The sequence below is a fragment of the Drosophila takahashii genome, chromosome X (assembly GCF_030179915.1).
Source record: "Drosophila takahashii strain IR98-3 E-12201 chromosome X, DtakHiC1v2, whole genome shotgun sequence".
Lineage (NCBI taxonomy): Eukaryota > Metazoa > Arthropoda > Insecta > Diptera > Drosophilidae > Drosophila > Drosophila takahashii.
The window spans coordinates 9,672,720-9,691,643 of NC_091683.1; the positions used below are offsets into that span (position 1 = coordinate 9,672,720).

General features: G+C 34.0%; 3 protein-coding genes across 9 annotated transcripts in view; 1 reads left to right on the forward strand and 2 right to left on the reverse strand.

The window, feature by feature from the left end:
• Positions 1 to 4,861, forward strand: part of f (espin protein forked) — a 63,236-nt gene extending 58,375 nt beyond the window's left edge. For 2 of the 7 annotated variants that reach the window (XM_070218627.1, XM_070218626.1), the window contains 5 exons: positions 673 to 1,165; positions 2,164 to 2,590; positions 3,324 to 3,572; positions 3,631 to 3,839; positions 3,911 to 4,861. In XM_070218627.1, the coding sequence (XP_070074728.1) occupies positions 673 to 1,165; positions 2,164 to 2,590; positions 3,324 to 3,572; positions 3,631 to 3,839; positions 3,911 to 4,280 (1,748 nt within the window). In that variant the 3' untranslated portion in view covers positions 4,281 to 4,861. The remainder of the gene's footprint in view (positions 1 to 672; positions 1,166 to 2,163; positions 2,591 to 3,323; positions 3,573 to 3,630; positions 3,840 to 3,910) is intronic. The other 5 variants (XM_070218629.1, XM_017151548.3, XM_017151574.3 and 2 more) reach the window with 3 other exon arrangements.
• Positions 4,862 to 5,106: 245 nt separating this feature from the next.
• LOC108064015 (uncharacterized) lies at positions 5,107 to 6,377 on the reverse strand. Its single transcript, XM_017151341.3, has 2 exons — positions 6,270 to 6,377; positions 5,107 to 5,705 (listed from the first exon to the last, which is right to left on the reverse strand). Exons 1-2 carry the CDS (start codon positions 6,333 to 6,335, stop codon positions 5,142 to 5,144), a joined length of 630 nt encoding a protein of 209 aa, XP_017006830.2. The 5' UTR covers positions 6,336 to 6,377; the 3' UTR covers positions 5,107 to 5,141.
• Positions 6,378 to 17,600: 11,223 nt separating this feature from the next.
• LOC108064001 (uncharacterized) lies at positions 17,601 to 18,341 on the reverse strand. The gene is made up of 2 exons (XM_017151317.3): positions 18,287 to 18,341; positions 17,601 to 18,228 (listed from the first exon to the last, which is right to left on the reverse strand). The coding sequence occupies exons 1-2, from the start codon at positions 18,326 to 18,328 to the stop codon at positions 17,659 to 17,661; spliced, it is 612 nt and encodes a 203-aa protein (XP_017006806.2). The 5' UTR covers positions 18,329 to 18,341; the 3' UTR covers positions 17,601 to 17,658.
• Between the last annotated feature and the right edge of the window lie 583 nt (positions 18,342 to 18,924).

Consider the following 18,924-nt stretch of genomic DNA (forward strand, 5'->3'; position numbering starts at 1 on the left):
ATATATAAAATTTAAAAATATATAAAATAGTATAAAAATATATTACAAAATATATATAAATACCTATATATATATGAAATAATTAATAATGCCTAATTTAGGTTCTAGCAACATATTTTATGGACTTTTAGCCGCAATCAAAGGCACATTTGAATGCTTATCTCTTGCAGACTTTTTGTAATCTTAAGAACCCTTAAGTTGTCCCCTTATCGCAAGTCTAATGGAACTTTTTACCCTGTCTAATTGGAATACACGATTACCCATATCTGTATGCAATTAGTAATCATATCTGAAGTTAATGAACTTTAAAACGCAATTATCTTTGGGCTTTTGGAATTAGAATAAATACTATATGGAAAATGATATATCTAGGAAATTAATTTTCTAGCACTTATTTTTGCCACTTCTTGAGTCTGTCTAAATGTAATTTATTTGATGTAGCTGTGCGATTGTTCGTGTTTTTTTTTATGTTTTGCTCTTTTTTTATATATGCAACTGGGGCTCCGTTTTCCGTCTGGTGAAAGGCGCCTACGCAGCGTATTTTCTACTGTCTCCTCTGTATTTTATTTCTCATTTGCTGGCTGCTCAAGCTAGCATGACCAGAGTCAGACTGTGATAACTGCTAACCCACAAACTGCTCACAAGCTCATAAATAAATTGGTTCAATTCCAGCGAACAAGAAAGCCAAGCTGCTCAATGCCAGCAGCCCAAATGGAGTTAATGCTGCAGTTAATCCGGAGGATTCCCCATCGCCTGGAAGTGGTAATGGAAATGGGAATGATAATAACCATTTCTATGGGTACTCAGAGGGTCCGAAGGGAGGAAATCAGAGGAGCCATGTGAATGGCAATGGGAACTACCAGCAGCCGCAGCATTACCAACAGCCCACTGGTCAGCCCCATCAGTACACCCCTAATTTGTACGAGGACCACTACGAGCTCAGCCAGCAGCAGCACCAGCAGATCTACGGGGAGAGCCACTTGGCCAACGGAGGAGGAGGACAGCGGACCGGCGGACCCAATCTGGTCAACAAGCAGCTCGTGCTGCCGTTTGTGCCGCCCAGTTTTCCCAATAAATCACAAGACGGCGTCACGCATCTCATCAAGCCGTCCGAGTATCTCAAGAGCATCAGCATCGACAAGCGTTCGTGTCCATCCTCCGCCCGGTGAGTGATCTATAATCCATACTTCATACTCCCTAGTCCATACTCCATCCTCCGACTTTCAATTAGCACATGGCAGCCGACAGCCGACAGCCGATTTAATTTGGCTGCACATCTCGTGCAGCGGCTCTTTATAATTAGTATCTCGGCTCAGCGGTACAGTTGCCTCGCCTCAATTAGCCAAAATCCAAAGGAAAAAATACGAAATACAAAAAAATAACATATATAAAAAAATATACATGGCTGCAAAGACGGTTGGCTGCCGCTGGGCAATTAGCAGCTAGCAGATGGCTAGATCTCAGTGCTGCGGCTTTTCCACAGGCGGGAAAAGCGGGAAAATAGCTAAGGAAAATCGAACGCAGTTTTCATGATTCACAGAAAAGTTTTTTAATAGGTTTCCCTAGAGAGAAAATAGCTAAGTTCAGTCTAAATGCATTTTTATGATTTTATTTATGTTTTTATTGGTACAAAAATTAGTAATATCTTTAAAATTCAATTCAAAATTAATTTAAAGCATTTTACAAAATGCTTCTGATTTAAAAAAAATCAAAAAAAAATGAAGTATTTCTTAAATGTATACTAAATGTAATTTAAATTTTGAAAACAATATTTTAAAAAGGTTTTACATGCTTACTTTCTTTAAATTGATTTTATTAATTTTGATTTTTTTTATAAATTATTATCTTAACACTTTTCCAAGAAATCTAATTTTAAAGCCAAGTGAACAGCTCTTCTGCCTGAGAGATTCGCCACTTCCTCAGCCGCTCAAGAGTGCATGAAATTTTATGCGTGCCACTTTGCGGCCTGCCACTTTTCTTGCCGCAGCTGCGATGTTGCAGCTGCCACTGCAACTCAGTTGCAATCCGAAGATGATACTGCGCACACGCCACGCCTGGCGCAGGTCCGCCCACCGCCCACTGCCCACTAACTAGCCACCACCCACCAGTGAAAGTGGAGAAGATCTCTAGATCACTAATCCCAAACTCTTTTGCAACCCACAGCTCCACGGACACGGAGGACTACATGCAGATACAGATCGCCCAGCAGCAGCAGGTGCACCACTCGCAGCTCCACTCGCAGCATCCGCAGTCGCATCCGCATCCACATCCCACACATCCGCACCATCCCCATCCCCATCCGCACCATCAGCACCCCCACCAGCTGCATGGAATGGGCGAGCAGCCCCCTCTGCCTCCTCCGCCACCGCCGCTGCCCCACGGAATGCTGCCGCCGCAGCCGCCGATGGGTCCGCCGATGGGCGGGGGCGTAGGCGGGGGCGGGGCCGGTGGCCAGGATGCCACCATCTCCGGCAAGTCGCACAAGCCCAAGAAGCCGCATGGCTCGGCGCCCAACAGCCAGGACACGGCCTCCAGGAAGCAGCACCAGCCACTGTCGGCCATCTCCATTCAGGATCTGAACAGCGTCCAGGTGAGCGAGCATTCCAGATCTAAAGTCTATAGGAAATAATGGTGTATGCATATCTAAAGTGCTTCATATCTCATATATTAATCAACTTATATAGAATTATTTCACATATAAGAATAATTAAATAATAGAGAATACAAACTTACAAGTTCCTAACATTTATAAAGTGCCTATATTTAGTTACTTATCATTGGAACTTATTACAGTTCTTAAAAGAGTTAATCTTTAAAAACAAAAAAAAAGGAAACTGAAAAACAGGGATTATTATTAATTTGGGACTTTTAGCTAAAAAGAATACCAAAATGATTTTTTATTTTACATTTGAAATTATTTCATTAAAAAGGAATTAAAAAGTAAGCAATAAAATTAGTAATTTTCAAGGCAAATCAAAGTTTAAAGTCTCTAAAAATTTTAATAATAACAGTAATTTTTTATTTTATATTTTAAATTATTGTAATAAAAAGAAAATTATAAAATAGGCAATAAAAGTAGTCATTTTCCAGGCAAATCAAATCAATCTAAAAATTAAAAAGTAAAGGTTACATATATGAAAACTATTCTTTAATCCCTTTGATTACTAATATAAACTTCTTATAAATTATTAAAAAAAAAATAAATTAATTAAGCGATGAATGTAGCCATTTTCCAGTCAATTTAAAGTCTCTAAAAATTAAAAAAAATTTAATTAGAAACCAAAACTTTGTATTTTCCAATTCCCACACCCAATCCCCTCCAGCTGCGCCGCACGGACACGCAGAAGGTGCCGAAGCCCTACCAGATGCCCGCGCGCAGCCTGAGCATGCAGTGCCTGACCTCCAGCACGGACACCTATCTCAAGTCCGACCTGATTGCCGAGCTGAAGATCTCCAAGGACATACCCGGCATCAAGAAGATGAAGGTGGAACAGCAGATGGCCAGTCGGATGGACTCGGAGCACTACATGGAGATCACCAAGCAGTTCTCGGGCAACAACTACGTGGATCAGGTGAGTGTTTGGCCAGCTGGAACACTCAAACGATCGGTGGCTAAGGGGCGGATCAAAGATCTACTTGCAGATACCGGAACGGGACCAGGCCGGCAACGCCATACCCGACTGGAAGCGCCAGATGATGGCCAAGAAGGCGGCCGAGCGGGCCAAGAAGGACTTCGAGGAGCGCATGGCCCAGGAGGCGGAGTCGCGCCGCCTCTCCCAGATTCCCCAATGGAAGCGAGACCTACTGGCTCGGCGCGAGGAGACGGAGAACAAGCTGAAGTAAGTGGGTGTAGTGGCTAGTGGGGAGTCTCCTGACCCCTGGCCTCAACTGTCTGTCAACCTTCTTCTAGGGCGGCCATCTACACGCCCAAGGTGGAGGAGAACAACCGGGTGGCGGACACCTGGCGGCTGAAGAACCGCGCCATGTCCATCGACAACATCAACATCAATCTGGCCGGCATGGAGCAGCACTACCAGCAGATCCAGTTCCAGCAGCAGCAGCATCAGCAGCAGCTCCTGCAGTTGGGCAACAAGGAGAACCATGGCGATCCGAAGCTGGCCAGTCAGGAGGATCAGGAGCAGGGCGGCGGTGGAGTCCAGGAGCTACTCGAACCATCGGAGGGCAGTCAGGGAAGAGGAGGCGAGGAGGAGCAGGAGGACAACATCATCCCGTGGCGCGCCCAGCTGCGCAAGACCAACAGTCGCCTCAGCCTGATCTAAATGCGATCTAAATTACGATCTTAAATACGATGTAGAGCCCAGAAGAAACCCATCCTATCACTCGATTTTTTTTTGTTTTTTTTTTCGATTAACCTAAAGCATGTGCAATTATAACAGGAGAAATAGAAGCCCATAAAAACTAAGTCTAAGTTCTAGCTACTTACATTGTACTATATGCATTATCATAACCCCTATTATTACTATTATTACACCTAATTGTACTCGATGTGTTTTTTTTTTTTAATTTGGCAAAAAGAATATTATTATTATTGTTATTCCTAGGGGGCAGTATCGCATGGCGAAACAAGCGTATATATCTAATCTTAGCTGCTGTCCTTGAGTTCTATTTCGGTGTTGTATTTTTATTTTTATCATTTTTACTCTCCATTATTTGACTATTTTTTTTTGCGACTCGGCTTGAATTTACTAAGTAATGGCATTAATTTAATTGTCTCGGTTAAGCATTTTTTTATTGTTATTTGTTTTTATATACGCGGCTCAAACAATATTATTATTAATTACCTAAATACATATTACATCTATAAATAAACAAGCGAACGAATGAATCAATAAATATATATATAATTTAAAAAATTTAATGGTGCATTAATGGGGGCTCTTGCCCAAAGGGTAAATCAATTAGAATTTTCGTACGAATTTAATTGGGTTTTTGTTTCCAATTACCCCGAATTTTCTTTCTAGTTCTTGAAGTTTTCTATCTATAAAGGACCATTGTTTATCATATTCCTTGGTGATCAAAGTGCTACTTTAGCTAACCCCAACCAAATGACCCCCGAATCAGAAGAAGTTCGTCTGTTTTGCTCATAATCTCATGGTTTTATTACCAATTTTTTGGACCGCTTAAGAGGTCATGTGGGTGACGCAGGACTTGAGGTTGGGCACGAAGGCCTTGCAATCACCGACCACCGATTTGGTGGATGAGACGTAGCAGTTGCCGGTTTTCGTAGGGAAAAGTCCGGTTAGTTTGATCGCATCGCTCACTTGGCGGATCATCGACAAGGTTTTCACTGAAAGTTTAACCGCGCATTTAGCGGCTTTCTCGGCACCGGAAACGATGCCCCTGGTCTTCGAGGCGCAAAGCTCGGTCTTAAAGTGGGTGATTTCGGAGCCAATATCAATGGCATTGGTGATGTGCTTCAGCACGGCCTTCACGTCCGTGGGAATGTTACCGGTGCAGGTGGCCAGGTCCGTCACGTAACCGGTGCAGGAGAGCATGATGTCGGCCACCTCGTCGATGAGGCACAGGGTGCCGTTGACGCCCTTGTAGCCAGCCAACAAAATTTTGTATAGTCCCAACTGATCGACGCCCATAAATTCGCCTTCGCCCAGCTCGTCAGCGATCATCTGCTCGATCTCGGCATCGGTGTAGGCCTCAAAGTCCTCGAAGTCACCCACGGCATTGGCCTAGAAATTTTTAATTTTTAATTATTTTAAGGAGATATATTGTATTCGGGATAAATTATGTATGCCTTTTGTTGTCTTTCCTAATACCAATCGAATTGTAAAAGAAAATTTTCAAATCGCACCATTCACTAAAAAGTTATGAGAAATAATACATTTTCCGCTAGATGGCGACTGTTTTCTTTGCTGCTTGCATACCTCGATCTCTCTCACACTCATTTAGCTGAGTAACGGGTATTTGATAGTCGAGGTACACGAATAGCGTTCAGTCTAGTTTTTGTAAATTAAAAATAATTTCGCTTAGATTACTCATAAATCATTTTTACTGTAAATGAAATTTCTCACTTTAATTCTTCAAAAGAAGTTTAATTTAAAACCAACTATAAAATAGCAAAAAATCCTTTAAAACTTTTAAACAAGTTAAAGGTATATTTTTTAAACACACAGTAATATTATTTAAAAAAAAAAAGAGTTTTGTTTTAGTCACATTTTTTTTTTTTTAAAGCTTGCATTTGTTGGCACTTGAGTCTTGTATTATTTTAGTGTTTTCTGGGTTTCCCGACTTACGTTGGCGGTGGTCAGAAGGAAGCTGGCCGCGGCCACGACCAGAAGGCACAGGTTGATCACTTTCATGTTGCTACTAGATGGTTTCACTGTCGAGTGTTTGCTGGCCGAACCTCGGTCTTTGTTTATATAGAAGATCCGACGGAGCCATATCAGTTGAGTGGCGATCCGGCTGCTCCGATTTGCAAATACACCTTCGGCCATTGATATGTGTGTATGGTTTGGGTTTAATTAAGCCACCACCACCCAAAGTCCGAAACTAATTTGGCATTATCTATGCAGCGTGGACTCACAAGGGGAGATAGCCAGATAGTCAGATTGGCGGGGCTTCCACCATATCATATTGGCGATACCCACCGATAGCTCCGGCAGATCGCCCCCAGATAGCCGAGCACCTCGATGCTGCACCTGCACAATCGCCGGTGGACTGTTGCTCCCAGGAAACACGGAGCATTTAATTTTAGAGCCGGCCAGCAAAACAAAACCCTTGGAAAAGTCACCTATCTGCATCTCCATCAGACAGCTGCTCAATTAGGAATAACCTTTACCAAGAACAAAGAAAGTTCTGGCTTTATATAATGGACTGTCAAACAAATGAAAGACACCATCTTTTTGATCATTTTGCATATACGAGCAAATGTGTAGAATAAGTGGCCCTAGGTTAAAGTTATCATATCGGTTTGAAAATTTTGTTTTTGTCACACTTCCATTTTTATCAATTTTCAAGTGTGATAGTAAGTGCACAAGCACTAATATATAGTTATTTACTATTTTTACTATTATATATAAATTACTAAAGTTCTTACGCCTTTGGCATTAAAAGACTTAATACTTTTATTAAAAAAATATTAATACAGACTACCTATTTAGGGTGGAAAATAAGGATTAAAATATTTGACGGTTTTTCAGTAGTAGTTTAGACAAATCAAGGCCGACAACAAAAGACCGACTGTTTTGAACAGCTAACGACCTATACTAACGAATTCTGTGACTTTCTGGAAATTTTATTTTCTGATCAATTTTCGCATTTTTACAACTTTTTGCGGAAAATGACAAAAGAGTAAAATTTAGGTTTAAATGTCAATTGATTGAATGCCATACTTTACTTTACTTTTGAACAGATAACAAAATTATCTATATTAGAAAAATAAAATTTTCGCCAATTTTTAATATATAATTTTTTGCGAAAAATTAAAAATAAATAAAATGTCGAGGTTTAAAGCCAATCGTTAGAAAATTTAATGACGAATTCAGAAAGGTATGACAACCCATACTTTGAATCAGTATTTGCATTATTTTAGCGAAAAAACCAGTTTTGTTTTTTTTTTTGAAAATTCGGGATTTCAGTTTTTGGCAAAAATTGGAATTTTATCTTTCGGTTTTTTTTCTGTAACTTGGCCAAAAATGGTCCTACACCAAAAATTCATACTGTTTTGAACAGATAACAAAATTAGCTATAAATTTATAAAACTTTCCGTGTAATTTTGGAAAAATAAAATTTTCGCCAATTTTTAATTTTTTTATAAGGGGGTACCCCATGATTTTTTGCGAAAAATTAAAAATGAATAAATTGTCAAGGTTTAAATGCCAATCGTTAGGAAATTTAATAACGAGTTCAGAAAGGTATGACAATCCATACTTTGAATCAGTATTTGCTTTGTTATAGCGAAAAAACTGCTTCGTTTTAGCGAAAAAACGAGTTTGGTTTTTTTTTGGAAATTCGCGATTTCAGTTTTTGACAAAAATTGGAATTTTTTCTTTTGGTTTTTTTGCTTTAACTTGGCCAAAAATGGTCCTACACCAAAAATTCATACTGTTTTGAACAGATAACAAAATTAGCTATAAATTTATAAAACTTTCCGTGTAATTTTGGAAAAATAAAATTTTCGCCAATTTTTAATTTTTTTATAAGGGGGTACCCCATGATTTTTTGCGAAAAATTAAAAATGAATAAATTGTCAAGGTTTAAATGCCAATCGTTTGGAAATTTAATAACGAGTTCAGAAAGGTATGACAATCCATACTTTGAATCAGTATTTGCTTTGTTATAGCGAAAAAACTGCTTCGTTTTAGCAAAAAAACGAGTTTGGTTTTTTTTTTGGAAATTCGCGATTTCAGTTTTTGACAAAAATTGGAATTTTTTCTTTTGGTTTTTTTGCTTTAACTTGGCCAAAAATGGTCCTACACCAAAAATTCATACTGTTTTGAACAGATAACAAAATTAGCTATAAATTTATAAAACTTTCCGTGTAATTTTGGAAAAATAAAATTTTCGCCAATTTTTAATTTTTTTATAAGGGGGTACCCCATGATTTTTTGCGAAAAATTAAAAATGAATAAATTGTCAAGGTTTAAATGCCAATCGTTAGGAAATTTAATAACGAGTTCAGAAAGGTATGACAATCCATACTTTGAATCAGTATTTGCTTTGTTATAGCGAAAAAACTGCTTCGTTTTAGCGAAAAAACGAGTTTGGTTTTTTTTTGGAAATTCGCGATTTCAGTTTTTGACAAAAATTGGAATTTTTTCTTTTGGTTTTTTTGCTTTAACTTGGCCAAAAATGGTCCTACACCAAAAATTCATAATGTTTTGAACAGATAACAAAATTAGCTATAAATTTATATAACTTTCCGTGTAATTTTGGAAAAATAAAATTTTCGCCAATTTTTAATTTTTTTATAAGGGGGTACCCCATGATTTTTTGCGAAAAATTAAAAATGAATAAATTGTCAAGGTTTAAATGCCAATCGTTAGGAAATTTAATAACGAGTTCAGAAAGGTATGACAATCCATACTTTGAATCAGTATTTGCTTTGTTATAGCGAAAAAACTGCTTCGTTTTAGCGAAAAAACGAGTTTGGTTTTTTTTTGGAAATTCGCGATTTCAGTTTTTGACAAAAATTGGAATTTTTTCTTTTGGTTTTTTTGCTTTAACTTGGCCAAAAATGGTCCTACACCAAAAATTCATACTGTTTTGAACAGATAACAAAATTAGCTATAAATTTATATAACTTTCCGTGTAATTTTGGAAAAATAAAATTTTCGCCAGTTTTTAATTTTTTTATAAGGGGGTACCCCATGATTTTTTGCGAAAAATTAAAAATGAATAAATTGTCAAGGTTTAAATGCCAATCGTTTGGAAATTTAATAACGAGTTCAGAAAGGTATGACAATCCATACTTTGAATCAGTATTTGCTTTGTTATAGCGAAAAAACTGCTTCGTTTTAGCGAAAAAACGAGTTTGGTTTTTTTTGGAATTTCGCGATTTCAGTTTTTGACAAAAATTGGAATTTTTTCTTTTGGTTTTTTTGCTGTAACTTGGCCAAAAATGGTCCTACACCAAAAATTCATACTGTTTTTAACAGATAACAAAATTAGCTATAAATTTATAAAACTTTCCGTGTAATTTTGGAAAAATAAAATTTTCGTCAATTTTTAATTTTTTTATAAGGGGGTACCCCATGATTTTTTGCGAAAAATTAAAAATGAATAAATTGTCAAGGTTTAAATGCCAATCGTTAGGAAATTTAATAACGAGTTCAGAAAGGTATGACAATCCATACTTTGAATCAGTATTTGTTTTGTTATAGCGAAAAAACTGCTTCGTTTTAGCGAAAAAACGAGTTTGGTTTTTTTTTGGAAATTCGCGATTTCAGTTTTTGACAAAAATTGGAATTTTTCTTTTGGTTTTTTTGCTTTAACTTGGCCAAAAATGGTCCTACACCAAAAATTCATACTGTTTTGAACAGATAACAAAATTAGCTATAAATTTATAAAACTTTCCGTGTAATTTTGGAAAAATAAAATTTTCGCCAATTTTTAATTTTTTTATAAGGGGGTACCCCATGATTTTTTGCGAAAAATTAAAAATGAATAAATTGTCAAGGTTTAAATGCCAATCGTTTGGAAATTTAATAACGAGTTCAGAAAGGTATGACAATCCATACTTTGAATCAGTATTTGCTTTGTTATAGCGAAAAAACTGCTTCGTTTTAGCGAAAAAACGAGTTTGGTTTTTTTTTTGGAAATTCGCGATTTCAGTTTTTGACAAAAATTTGAATTTTTTCTTTTGGTTTTTTTGCTTTAACTTGGCCAAAAATGGTCCTACACCAAAAATTCATACTGTTTTGAACAGATAACAAAATTAGCTATAAATTTATAAAACTTTCCGTGTAATTTTGGAAAAATAAAATTTTCGCCAATTTTTAATTTTTTTATAAGGGGGTACCCCATGATTTTTTGCGAAAAATTAAAAATGAATAAATTGTCAAGGTTTAAATGCCAATCGTTAGGAAATTTAATAACGAGTTCAGAAAGGTATGACAATCCATACTTTGAATCAGTATTTGCTTTGTTATAGCGAAAAAACTGCTTCGTTTTAGCGAAAAAACGAGTTTGGTTTTTTTTTTGGAAATTCGCGATTTCAGTTTTTGACAAAAATTGGAATTTTTTCTTTTGGTTTTTTTGCTTTAACTTGGCCAAAAATGGTCCTACACCAAAAATTCATAATGTTTTGAACAGATAACAAAATTAGCTATAAATTTATATAACTTTCCGTGTAATTTTGGAAAAATAAAATTTTCGCCAATTTTTAATTTTTTTATAAGGGGGTACCTCATGATTTTTTGCGAAAAATTAAAAATGAATAAATTGTCAAGGTTTAAATGCCAATCGTTAGGAAATTTAATAACGAGTTCAGAAAGGTATGACAATCCATACTTTGAATCAGTATTTGCTTTGTTATAGCGAAAAAACTGCTTCGTTTTAGCGAAAAAACGAGTTTGGTTTTTTTTTGGAAATTCGCGATTTCAGTTTTTGACAAAAATTGGAATTTTTTCTTTTGGTTTTTTTGCTTTAACTTGGCCAAAAATGGTCCTACACCAAAAATTCATACTGTTTTGAACAGATAACAAAATTAGCTATAAATTTATATAACTTTCCGTGTAATTTTGGAAAAATAAAATTTTCGCCAGTTTTTAATTTTTTTATAAGGGGGTACCCCATGATTTTTTGCGAAAAATTAAAAATGAATAAATTGTCAAGGTTTAAATGCCAATCGTTTGGAAATTTAATAACGAGTTCAGAAAGGTATGACAATCCATACTTTGAATCAGTATTTGCTTTGTTATAGCGAAAAAACTGCTTCGTTTTAGCGAAAAAACGAGTTTGGTTTTTTTTGGAAATTCGCGATTTCAGTTTTTGACAAAAATTGGAATTTTTTCTTTTGGTTTTTTTGCTGTAACTTGGCCAAAAATGGTCCTACACCAAAAATTCATACTGTTTTTAACAGATAACAAAATTAGCTATAAATTTATAAAACTTTCCGTGTAATTTTGGAAAAATAAAATTTTCGTCAATTTTTAATTTTTTTATAAGGGGGTACCCCATGATTTTTTGCGAAAAATTAAAAATGAATAAATTGTCAAGGTTTAAATGCCAATCGTTAGGAAATTTAATAACGAGTTCAGAAAGGTATGACAATCCATACTTTGAATCAGTATTTGTTTTGTTATAGCGAAAAAACTGCTTCGTTTTAGCGAAAAAACGAGTTTGGTTTTTTTTTGGAAATTCGCGATTTCAGTTTTTGACAAAAATTGGAATTTTTCTTTTGGTTTTTTTGCTTTAACTTGGCCAAAAATGGTCCTACACCAAAAATTCATACTGTTTTGAACAGATAACAAAATTAGCTATAAATTTATAAAACTTTCCGTGTAATTTTGGAAAAATAAAATTTTCGCCAATTTTTAATTTTTTTATAAGGGGGTACCCCATGATTTTTTGCGAAAAATTAAAAATGAATAAATTGTCAAGGTTTAAATGCCAATCGTTTGGAAATTTAATAACGAGTTCAGAAAGGTATGACAATCCATACTTTGAATCAGTATTTGCTTTGTTATAGCGAAAAAACTGCTTCGTTTTAGCGAAAAAACGAGTTTGGTTTTTTTTTTGGAAATTCGCGATTTCAGTTTTTGACAAAAATTGGAATTTTTTCTTTTGGTTTTTTTGCTTTAACTTGGCCAAAAATGGTCCTACACCAAAAATTCATACTGTTTTGAACAAATAACAAAATTAGCTATAAATTTATAAAACTTTCCGTGTAATTTTGGAAAAATAAAATTTTCGCCAATTTTTAATTTTTTTATAAGGGGGTACCCCATGATTTTTTGCGAAAAATTAAAAATGAATAAATTGTCAAGGTTTAAATGCCAATCGTTAGGAAATTTAATAACGAGTTCAGAAAGGTATGACAATCCATACTTTGAATCAGTATTTGCTTTGTTATAGCGAAAAAACTGCTTCGTTTTAGCGAAAAAACGAGTTTGGTTTTTTTTTGGAAATTCGCGATTTCAGTTTTTGACAAAAATTGGAATTTTTTCTTTTGGTTTTTTTGCTTTAACTTGGCCAAAAATGGTCCTACACCAAAAATTCATACTGTTTTGAACAGATAACAAAATTAGCTATAAATTTATAAAACTTACCGTGTAATTTTGGAAAAATAAAATTTTCGCCAATTTTTAATTTTTTTATAAGGGGGTACCCCATGATTTTTTGCGAAAAATTAAAAATGAATAAATTGTCAAGGTTTAAATGCCAATCGTTAGGAAATTTAATAACGAGTTCAGAAAGGTATGACAATCCATACTTTGAATCAGTATTTGTTTTGTTATAGCGAAAAAACTGCTTCGTTTTAGCGAAAAAACGAGTTTGGTTTTTTTTTTGAAATTCGCGATTTCAGTTTTTGACAAAAATTGAAATTTTTTCTTTTGGTTTTTTTGCTTTAACTTGGCCAAAAATGGTCCTACACCAAAAATTCATACTGTTTTGAACAGATAACAAAATTAGCTATAAATTTATAAAACTTTCCGTGTAATTTTGGAAAAATAAAATTTTTGCCAGTTTTTAATTTTTTTATAAGGGGGTACCCTTATAACTTGGCCAAAAATGGTCCTACACCAAAAATTCATACTGTTTTGAACAGATAACAAAATTAGCTATAAATTTATAAAACTTACCGTGTAATTTTGGAAAAATAAAATTTTCGCCAATTTTTAATTTTTTTATAAGGGGGTACCCCATGATTTTTTGCGAAAAATTAAAAATGAATAAATTGTCAAGGTTTAAATGCCAATCGTTTGGAAATTTAATAACGAGTTCAGAAAGGTATGACAATCCATACTTTGAATCAGTATTTGCTTTGTTATAGCGAAAAAACTGCTTCGTTTTAGCGAAAAAACGAGTTTGGTTTTTTTTGGAAATTCGCGATTTCAGTTTTTGACAAAAATTGGAATTTTTTCTTTTGGTTTTTTTGCTGTAACTTGGCCAAAAATGGTCCTACACCAAAAATTCATACTGTTTTTAACAGATAACAAAATTAGCTATAAATTTATAAAACTTTCCGTGTAATTTTGGAAAAATAAAATTTTCGTCAATTTTTAATTTTTTTATAAGGGGGTACCCCATGATTTTTTGCGAAAAATTAAAAATGAATAAATTGTCAAGGTTTAAATGCCAATCGTTAGGAAATTTAATAACGAGTTCAGAAAGGTATGACAATCCATACTTTGAATCAGTATTTGTTTTGTTATAGCGAAAAAACTGCTTCGTTTTAGCGAAAAAACGAGTTTGGTTTTTTTTTGGAAATTCGCGATTTCAGTTTTTGACAAAAATTGGAATTTTTCTTTTGGTTTTTTTGCTTTAACTTGGCCAAAAATGGTCCTACACCAAAAATTCATACTGTTTTGAACAGATAACAAAATTAGCTATAAATTTATAAAACTTTCCGTGTAATTTTGGAAAAATAAAATTTTCGCCAATTTTTAATTTTTTTATAAGGGGGTACCCCATGATTTTTTGCGAAAAATTAAAAATGAATAAATTGTCAAGGTTTAAATGCCAATCGTTTGGAAATTTAATAACGAGTTCAGAAAGGTATGACAATCCATACTTTGAATCAGTATTTGCTTTGTTATAGCGAAAAAACTGCTTCGTTTTAGCGAAAAAACGAGTTTGGTTTTTTTTTTGGAAATTCGCGATTTCAGTTTTTGACAAAAATTGGAATTTTTTCTTTTGGTTTTTTTGCTTTAACTTGGCCAAAAATGGTCCTACACCAAAAATTCATACTGTTTTGAACAAATAACAAAATTAGCTATAAATTTATAAAACTTTCCGTGTAATTTTGGAAAAATAAAATTTTCGCCAATTTTTAATTTTTTATTAAGGGGGTACCCCATGATTTTTTGCGAAAAATTAAAAATGAATAAATTGTCAAGGTTTAAATGCCAATCGTTAGGAAATTTAATAACGAGTTCAGAAAGGTATGACAATCCATACTTTGAATCAGTATTTGCTTTGTTATAGCGAAAAAACTGCTTCGTTTTAGCGAAAAAACGAGTTTGGTTTTTTTTTGGAAATTCGCGATTTCAGTTTTTGACAAAAATTGGAATTTTTTCTTTTGGTTTTTTTGCTTTAACTTGGCCAAAAATGGTCCTACACCAAAAATTCATACTGTTTTGAACAGATAACAAAATTAGCTATAAATTTATAAAACTTACCGTGTAATTTTGGAAAAATAAAATTTTCGCCAATTTTTAATTTTTTTATAAGGGGGTACCCCATGATTTTTTGCGAAAAATTAAAAATGAATAAATTGTCAAGGTTTAAATGCCAATCGTTAGGAAATTTAATAACGAGTTCAGAAAGGTATGACAATCCATACTTTGAATCAGTATTTGTTTTGTTATAGCGAAAAAACTGCTTCGTTTTAGCGAAAAAACGAGTTTGGTTTTTTTTTTGAAATTCGCGATTTCAGTTTTTGACAAAAATTGAAATTTTTTCTTTTGGTTTTTTTGCTTTAACTTGGCCAAAAATGGTCCTACACCAAAAATTCATACTGTTTTGAACAGATAACAAAATTAGCTATAAATTTATAAAACTTTCCGTGTAATTTTGGAAAAATAAAATTTTTGCCAGTTTTTAATTTTTTTATAAGGGGGTACCCTTATAACTTGGCCAAAAATGGTCCTACACCAAAAATTCATACTGTTTTGAACAGATAACAAAATTAGCTATAAATTTATAAAACTTTCCGTGTAATTTTGGAAAAATAAAATTTTCGCCAATTTTTAATTTTTTTATAAGGGGGTACCCCATGATTTTTTGCGAAAAATTAAAAATGAATAAATTGTCAAGGTTTAAATGCCAATCGTTAGGAAATTTAATAACGAGTTCAGAAAGGTATGACAATCCATACTTTGAATCAGTATTTGCTTTGTTATAGCGAAAAAACTGCTTCGTTTTAGCGAAAAAACGAGTTTGGTTTTTTTTTGGAAATTCGCGATTTCAGTTTTTGACAAAAATTGGAATTTTTTCTTTTGGTTTTTTTGCTTTAACTTGGCCAAAAATGGTCCTACACCAAAAATTCATACTGTTTTGAACAGATAACAAAATTAGCTATAAATTTATAAAACTTACCGTGTAATTTTGGAAAAATAAAATTTTCGCCAATTTTTAATTTTTTTATAAGGGGGTACCCCATGATTTTTTGCGAAAAATTAAAAATGAATAAATTGTCAAGGTTTAAATGCCAATCGTTTGGAAATTTAATAACGAGTTCAGAAAGGTATGACAATCCATACTTTGAATCAGTATTTGCTTTGTTATAGCGAAAAAACTGCTTCGTTTCAGCGAAAAAACGAGTTTGGTTTTTTTTTGGAAATTCGCGATTTCAGTTTTTGACAAAAATTGGAATTTTTTCTTTTGGTTTTTTTGCTTTAACTTGGCCAAAAATGGTCCTACACCAAAAATTCATACTGTTTTGAACAGATAACAAAATTAGCTATAAATTTTTAAAACTTTCCGTGTAATTTTGGAAAAATAAAATTTTCGCCAATTTTTAATTTTTTTATAAGGGGGTACCCCATGATTTTTTGCGAAAAATTAAAAATGAATAAATTGTCAAGGTTTAAATGCCAATCGTTAGGAAATTTAATAACGAGTTCAGAAAGGTATGACAATCCATACTTTGAATCAGTATTTGCTTTGTTATAGCGAAAAAACTGCTTCGTTTTAGCGAAAAAACGAGTTTGGTTTTTTTTTGGAAATTCGCGATTTCAGTTTTTGACAAAAATTGGAATTTTTTCTTTTGGTTTTTTTGCTTTAACTTGGCCAAAAATGGTCCTACACCAAAAATTCATACTGTTTTGAACAGATAACAAAAATAGCTATAAATTTATAAAACTTTCCGTGTAATTTTGGAAAAATAAAATTTTCGCCAATTTTTAATTTTTTATAAGGGGGTACCCCATGATTTTTTGCGAAAAATTAAAAATTAATAAATTGTCAAGGTTTAAATGCCAATCGTTAGGAAATTTAATAACGAGTTCATACTTTGAATCAGTATTTGCTTTGTTATAGCGAAAAAACTGCTTCGTTTTAGCGAAAAAACGAGTTTGGTTTTTTTTTGGAAATTCGCGATTTCAGTTTTTGACAAAAATTGGAATTTTTTCTTTTGGTTTTTTTGCTTTAACTTGGCCAAAAATGGTCCTACACCAAAAATTCATACTGTTTTGAACAGATAACAAAATTAGCTATAAATTTTTAAAACTTTCCGTGTAATTTTGGAAAAATAAAATTTTCGCCAATTTTTAATTTTTTTATAAGGGGGTACCCCATGATTTTTTGCGTAAAATTAAAAATAAATAAAATGTCGAGGTTTAAATGCCAATCGTTAGGAAATTTAATAACGAGTTCAGAAAGGTATGGCAATCCATACTTTAAATCAGTATTTTTTTTTGTTTTAGCGAAAAAACTACTTTGTTTTACCGAAAAAACCCGTTTTGTTTTACCTACTTACAGGCTCCTGAAATTATGGAATACCCCCTACAAGGTTAGAAGAACTTGCCTATCAGAACGGTATCTTATTGTTTAATTGATCAGCAGGGCTGAAAGGCATTAAAAAAGCTGTAGATAGGAAATTGGCGATTCGAAAAATATTTAAGGTCAACACACTGATTTGGAAGATAGAGCACCAAGCCAACACGATATTATGATATGGATATCAAAAGTGATAATGTTTAATATTTTTTTCTTATAAATAAAATACAAGAAACTACGCATCGGAGTAGAGTCGTATTTGTATTTGGCCTTTTCCTTTAGTTTTTAGTATTTAGCAAATATAATTTAAGAATTGGTTCTTGAAATTCATTTATATAAATTAAGTATAATGGAAGATAGAGCATATATGATGTTATTTCATATAAACACTTTAATGATATAATAGATACTTGTGTAGAGTATCATCAATTTTTTACAACAATATAATAAAAACACCAAAGTTGTAATCACCAGGGATTTTTTATTGAATGCTTGAATTGGTTTTGGATAGGAAACCCTTTAGGAGGTGAGCTGGGAGCAGGTGAGCATGTTCTGGGGGAAGGCGGTGTAGTAGGTGGTCAGGGTGCTGACGGCATCATTCACACAGACGACGGCATTCGGTCCGGTTTGGGGAATCTTCTTGGCCAGGCTGACGACATTCTTCACTTGCTTCTTCAGGGACCAAACTTTGAGGGCGGTCCTCACCACACAGCGCTTGGTGATCGTGGGCTCCTCGCCGTTCACCCCCTCGCAAATGTTCGACTCCATATTGACCACATCGTTGCAGGTGCTGATGATCTTGAGGTTGGCGTTGATCAGATTGGTCACATCCTTGGTGGCAGTGACACCGCAGGTGATCACGTCCCTGTTGAATCCCAACGCACTGGCCTTTATGCCCACCACCCACTTGATGGCGCAATTGAATCCCTTTATGGTGCGCAGGATGGTCTTCAGACCCCTGTAGGTAAACGTGAGCGCATTAAGGTCTTCCACATCCAGCTCGCCATCGAGCAAAAAGTCCAAATCGTTCAGGGCAAGGTCCTGCGAAGAGTCCTCGCTGGGAGGCTGGGGCACCACCAGTGCATTAACCTGGAATTTAATTATTTTTAATTATTAAAATATATTAATAATTATTTTACAAACTTACGCAGACCAGGCAGAGAGCCAAGGCAAAAATGGTAAACTTCATGTTGTCGTTGTTTTTAACCAACTATTGGCAACCTTTTGCAATGTGCGCCTTTTTATATCGTTGGATACCTTAACCCTCTATTTGCTATCTTTCTTTTTACTTTTAAAAATGGCACATCATTATATATATAAATAACTGTGTCCCTTTTCTTTCTTTACAATCTGATTTCGGTAATTATAATTTTTAAAAATTTATCCTTATTTAGGATATTTTTATCTTTAATTTTCTTGTTAGAAATAGGGTTACGAAAAGGGTTAAAACCGATAACAACTTAAGCTAGTCACATTGGCGCCCTGATAACGGACTAAGCCTATTGATCAATTGGACATCGAATTTATCTTTCACATTATAACATTTGAAAACCCACAAAAATAACAAAGACGGCACTCATTAATAGATAAGGATTTGTTCATTAAATAAAGTTTTAAAATCATATTGTTAGGCTGATTTAAAAATGAGAAAAGCTTTACCTTCTCTTAGAAAATAAAATTTTAATTTAAATTGCCGACTTTTTGGCTTAAAAAATAAAAAGTTTAAAAAAGAAATAAAAAAAGAGATTTTTGTAGCACCTCATTATGTTTAAATTAGTAGGTATT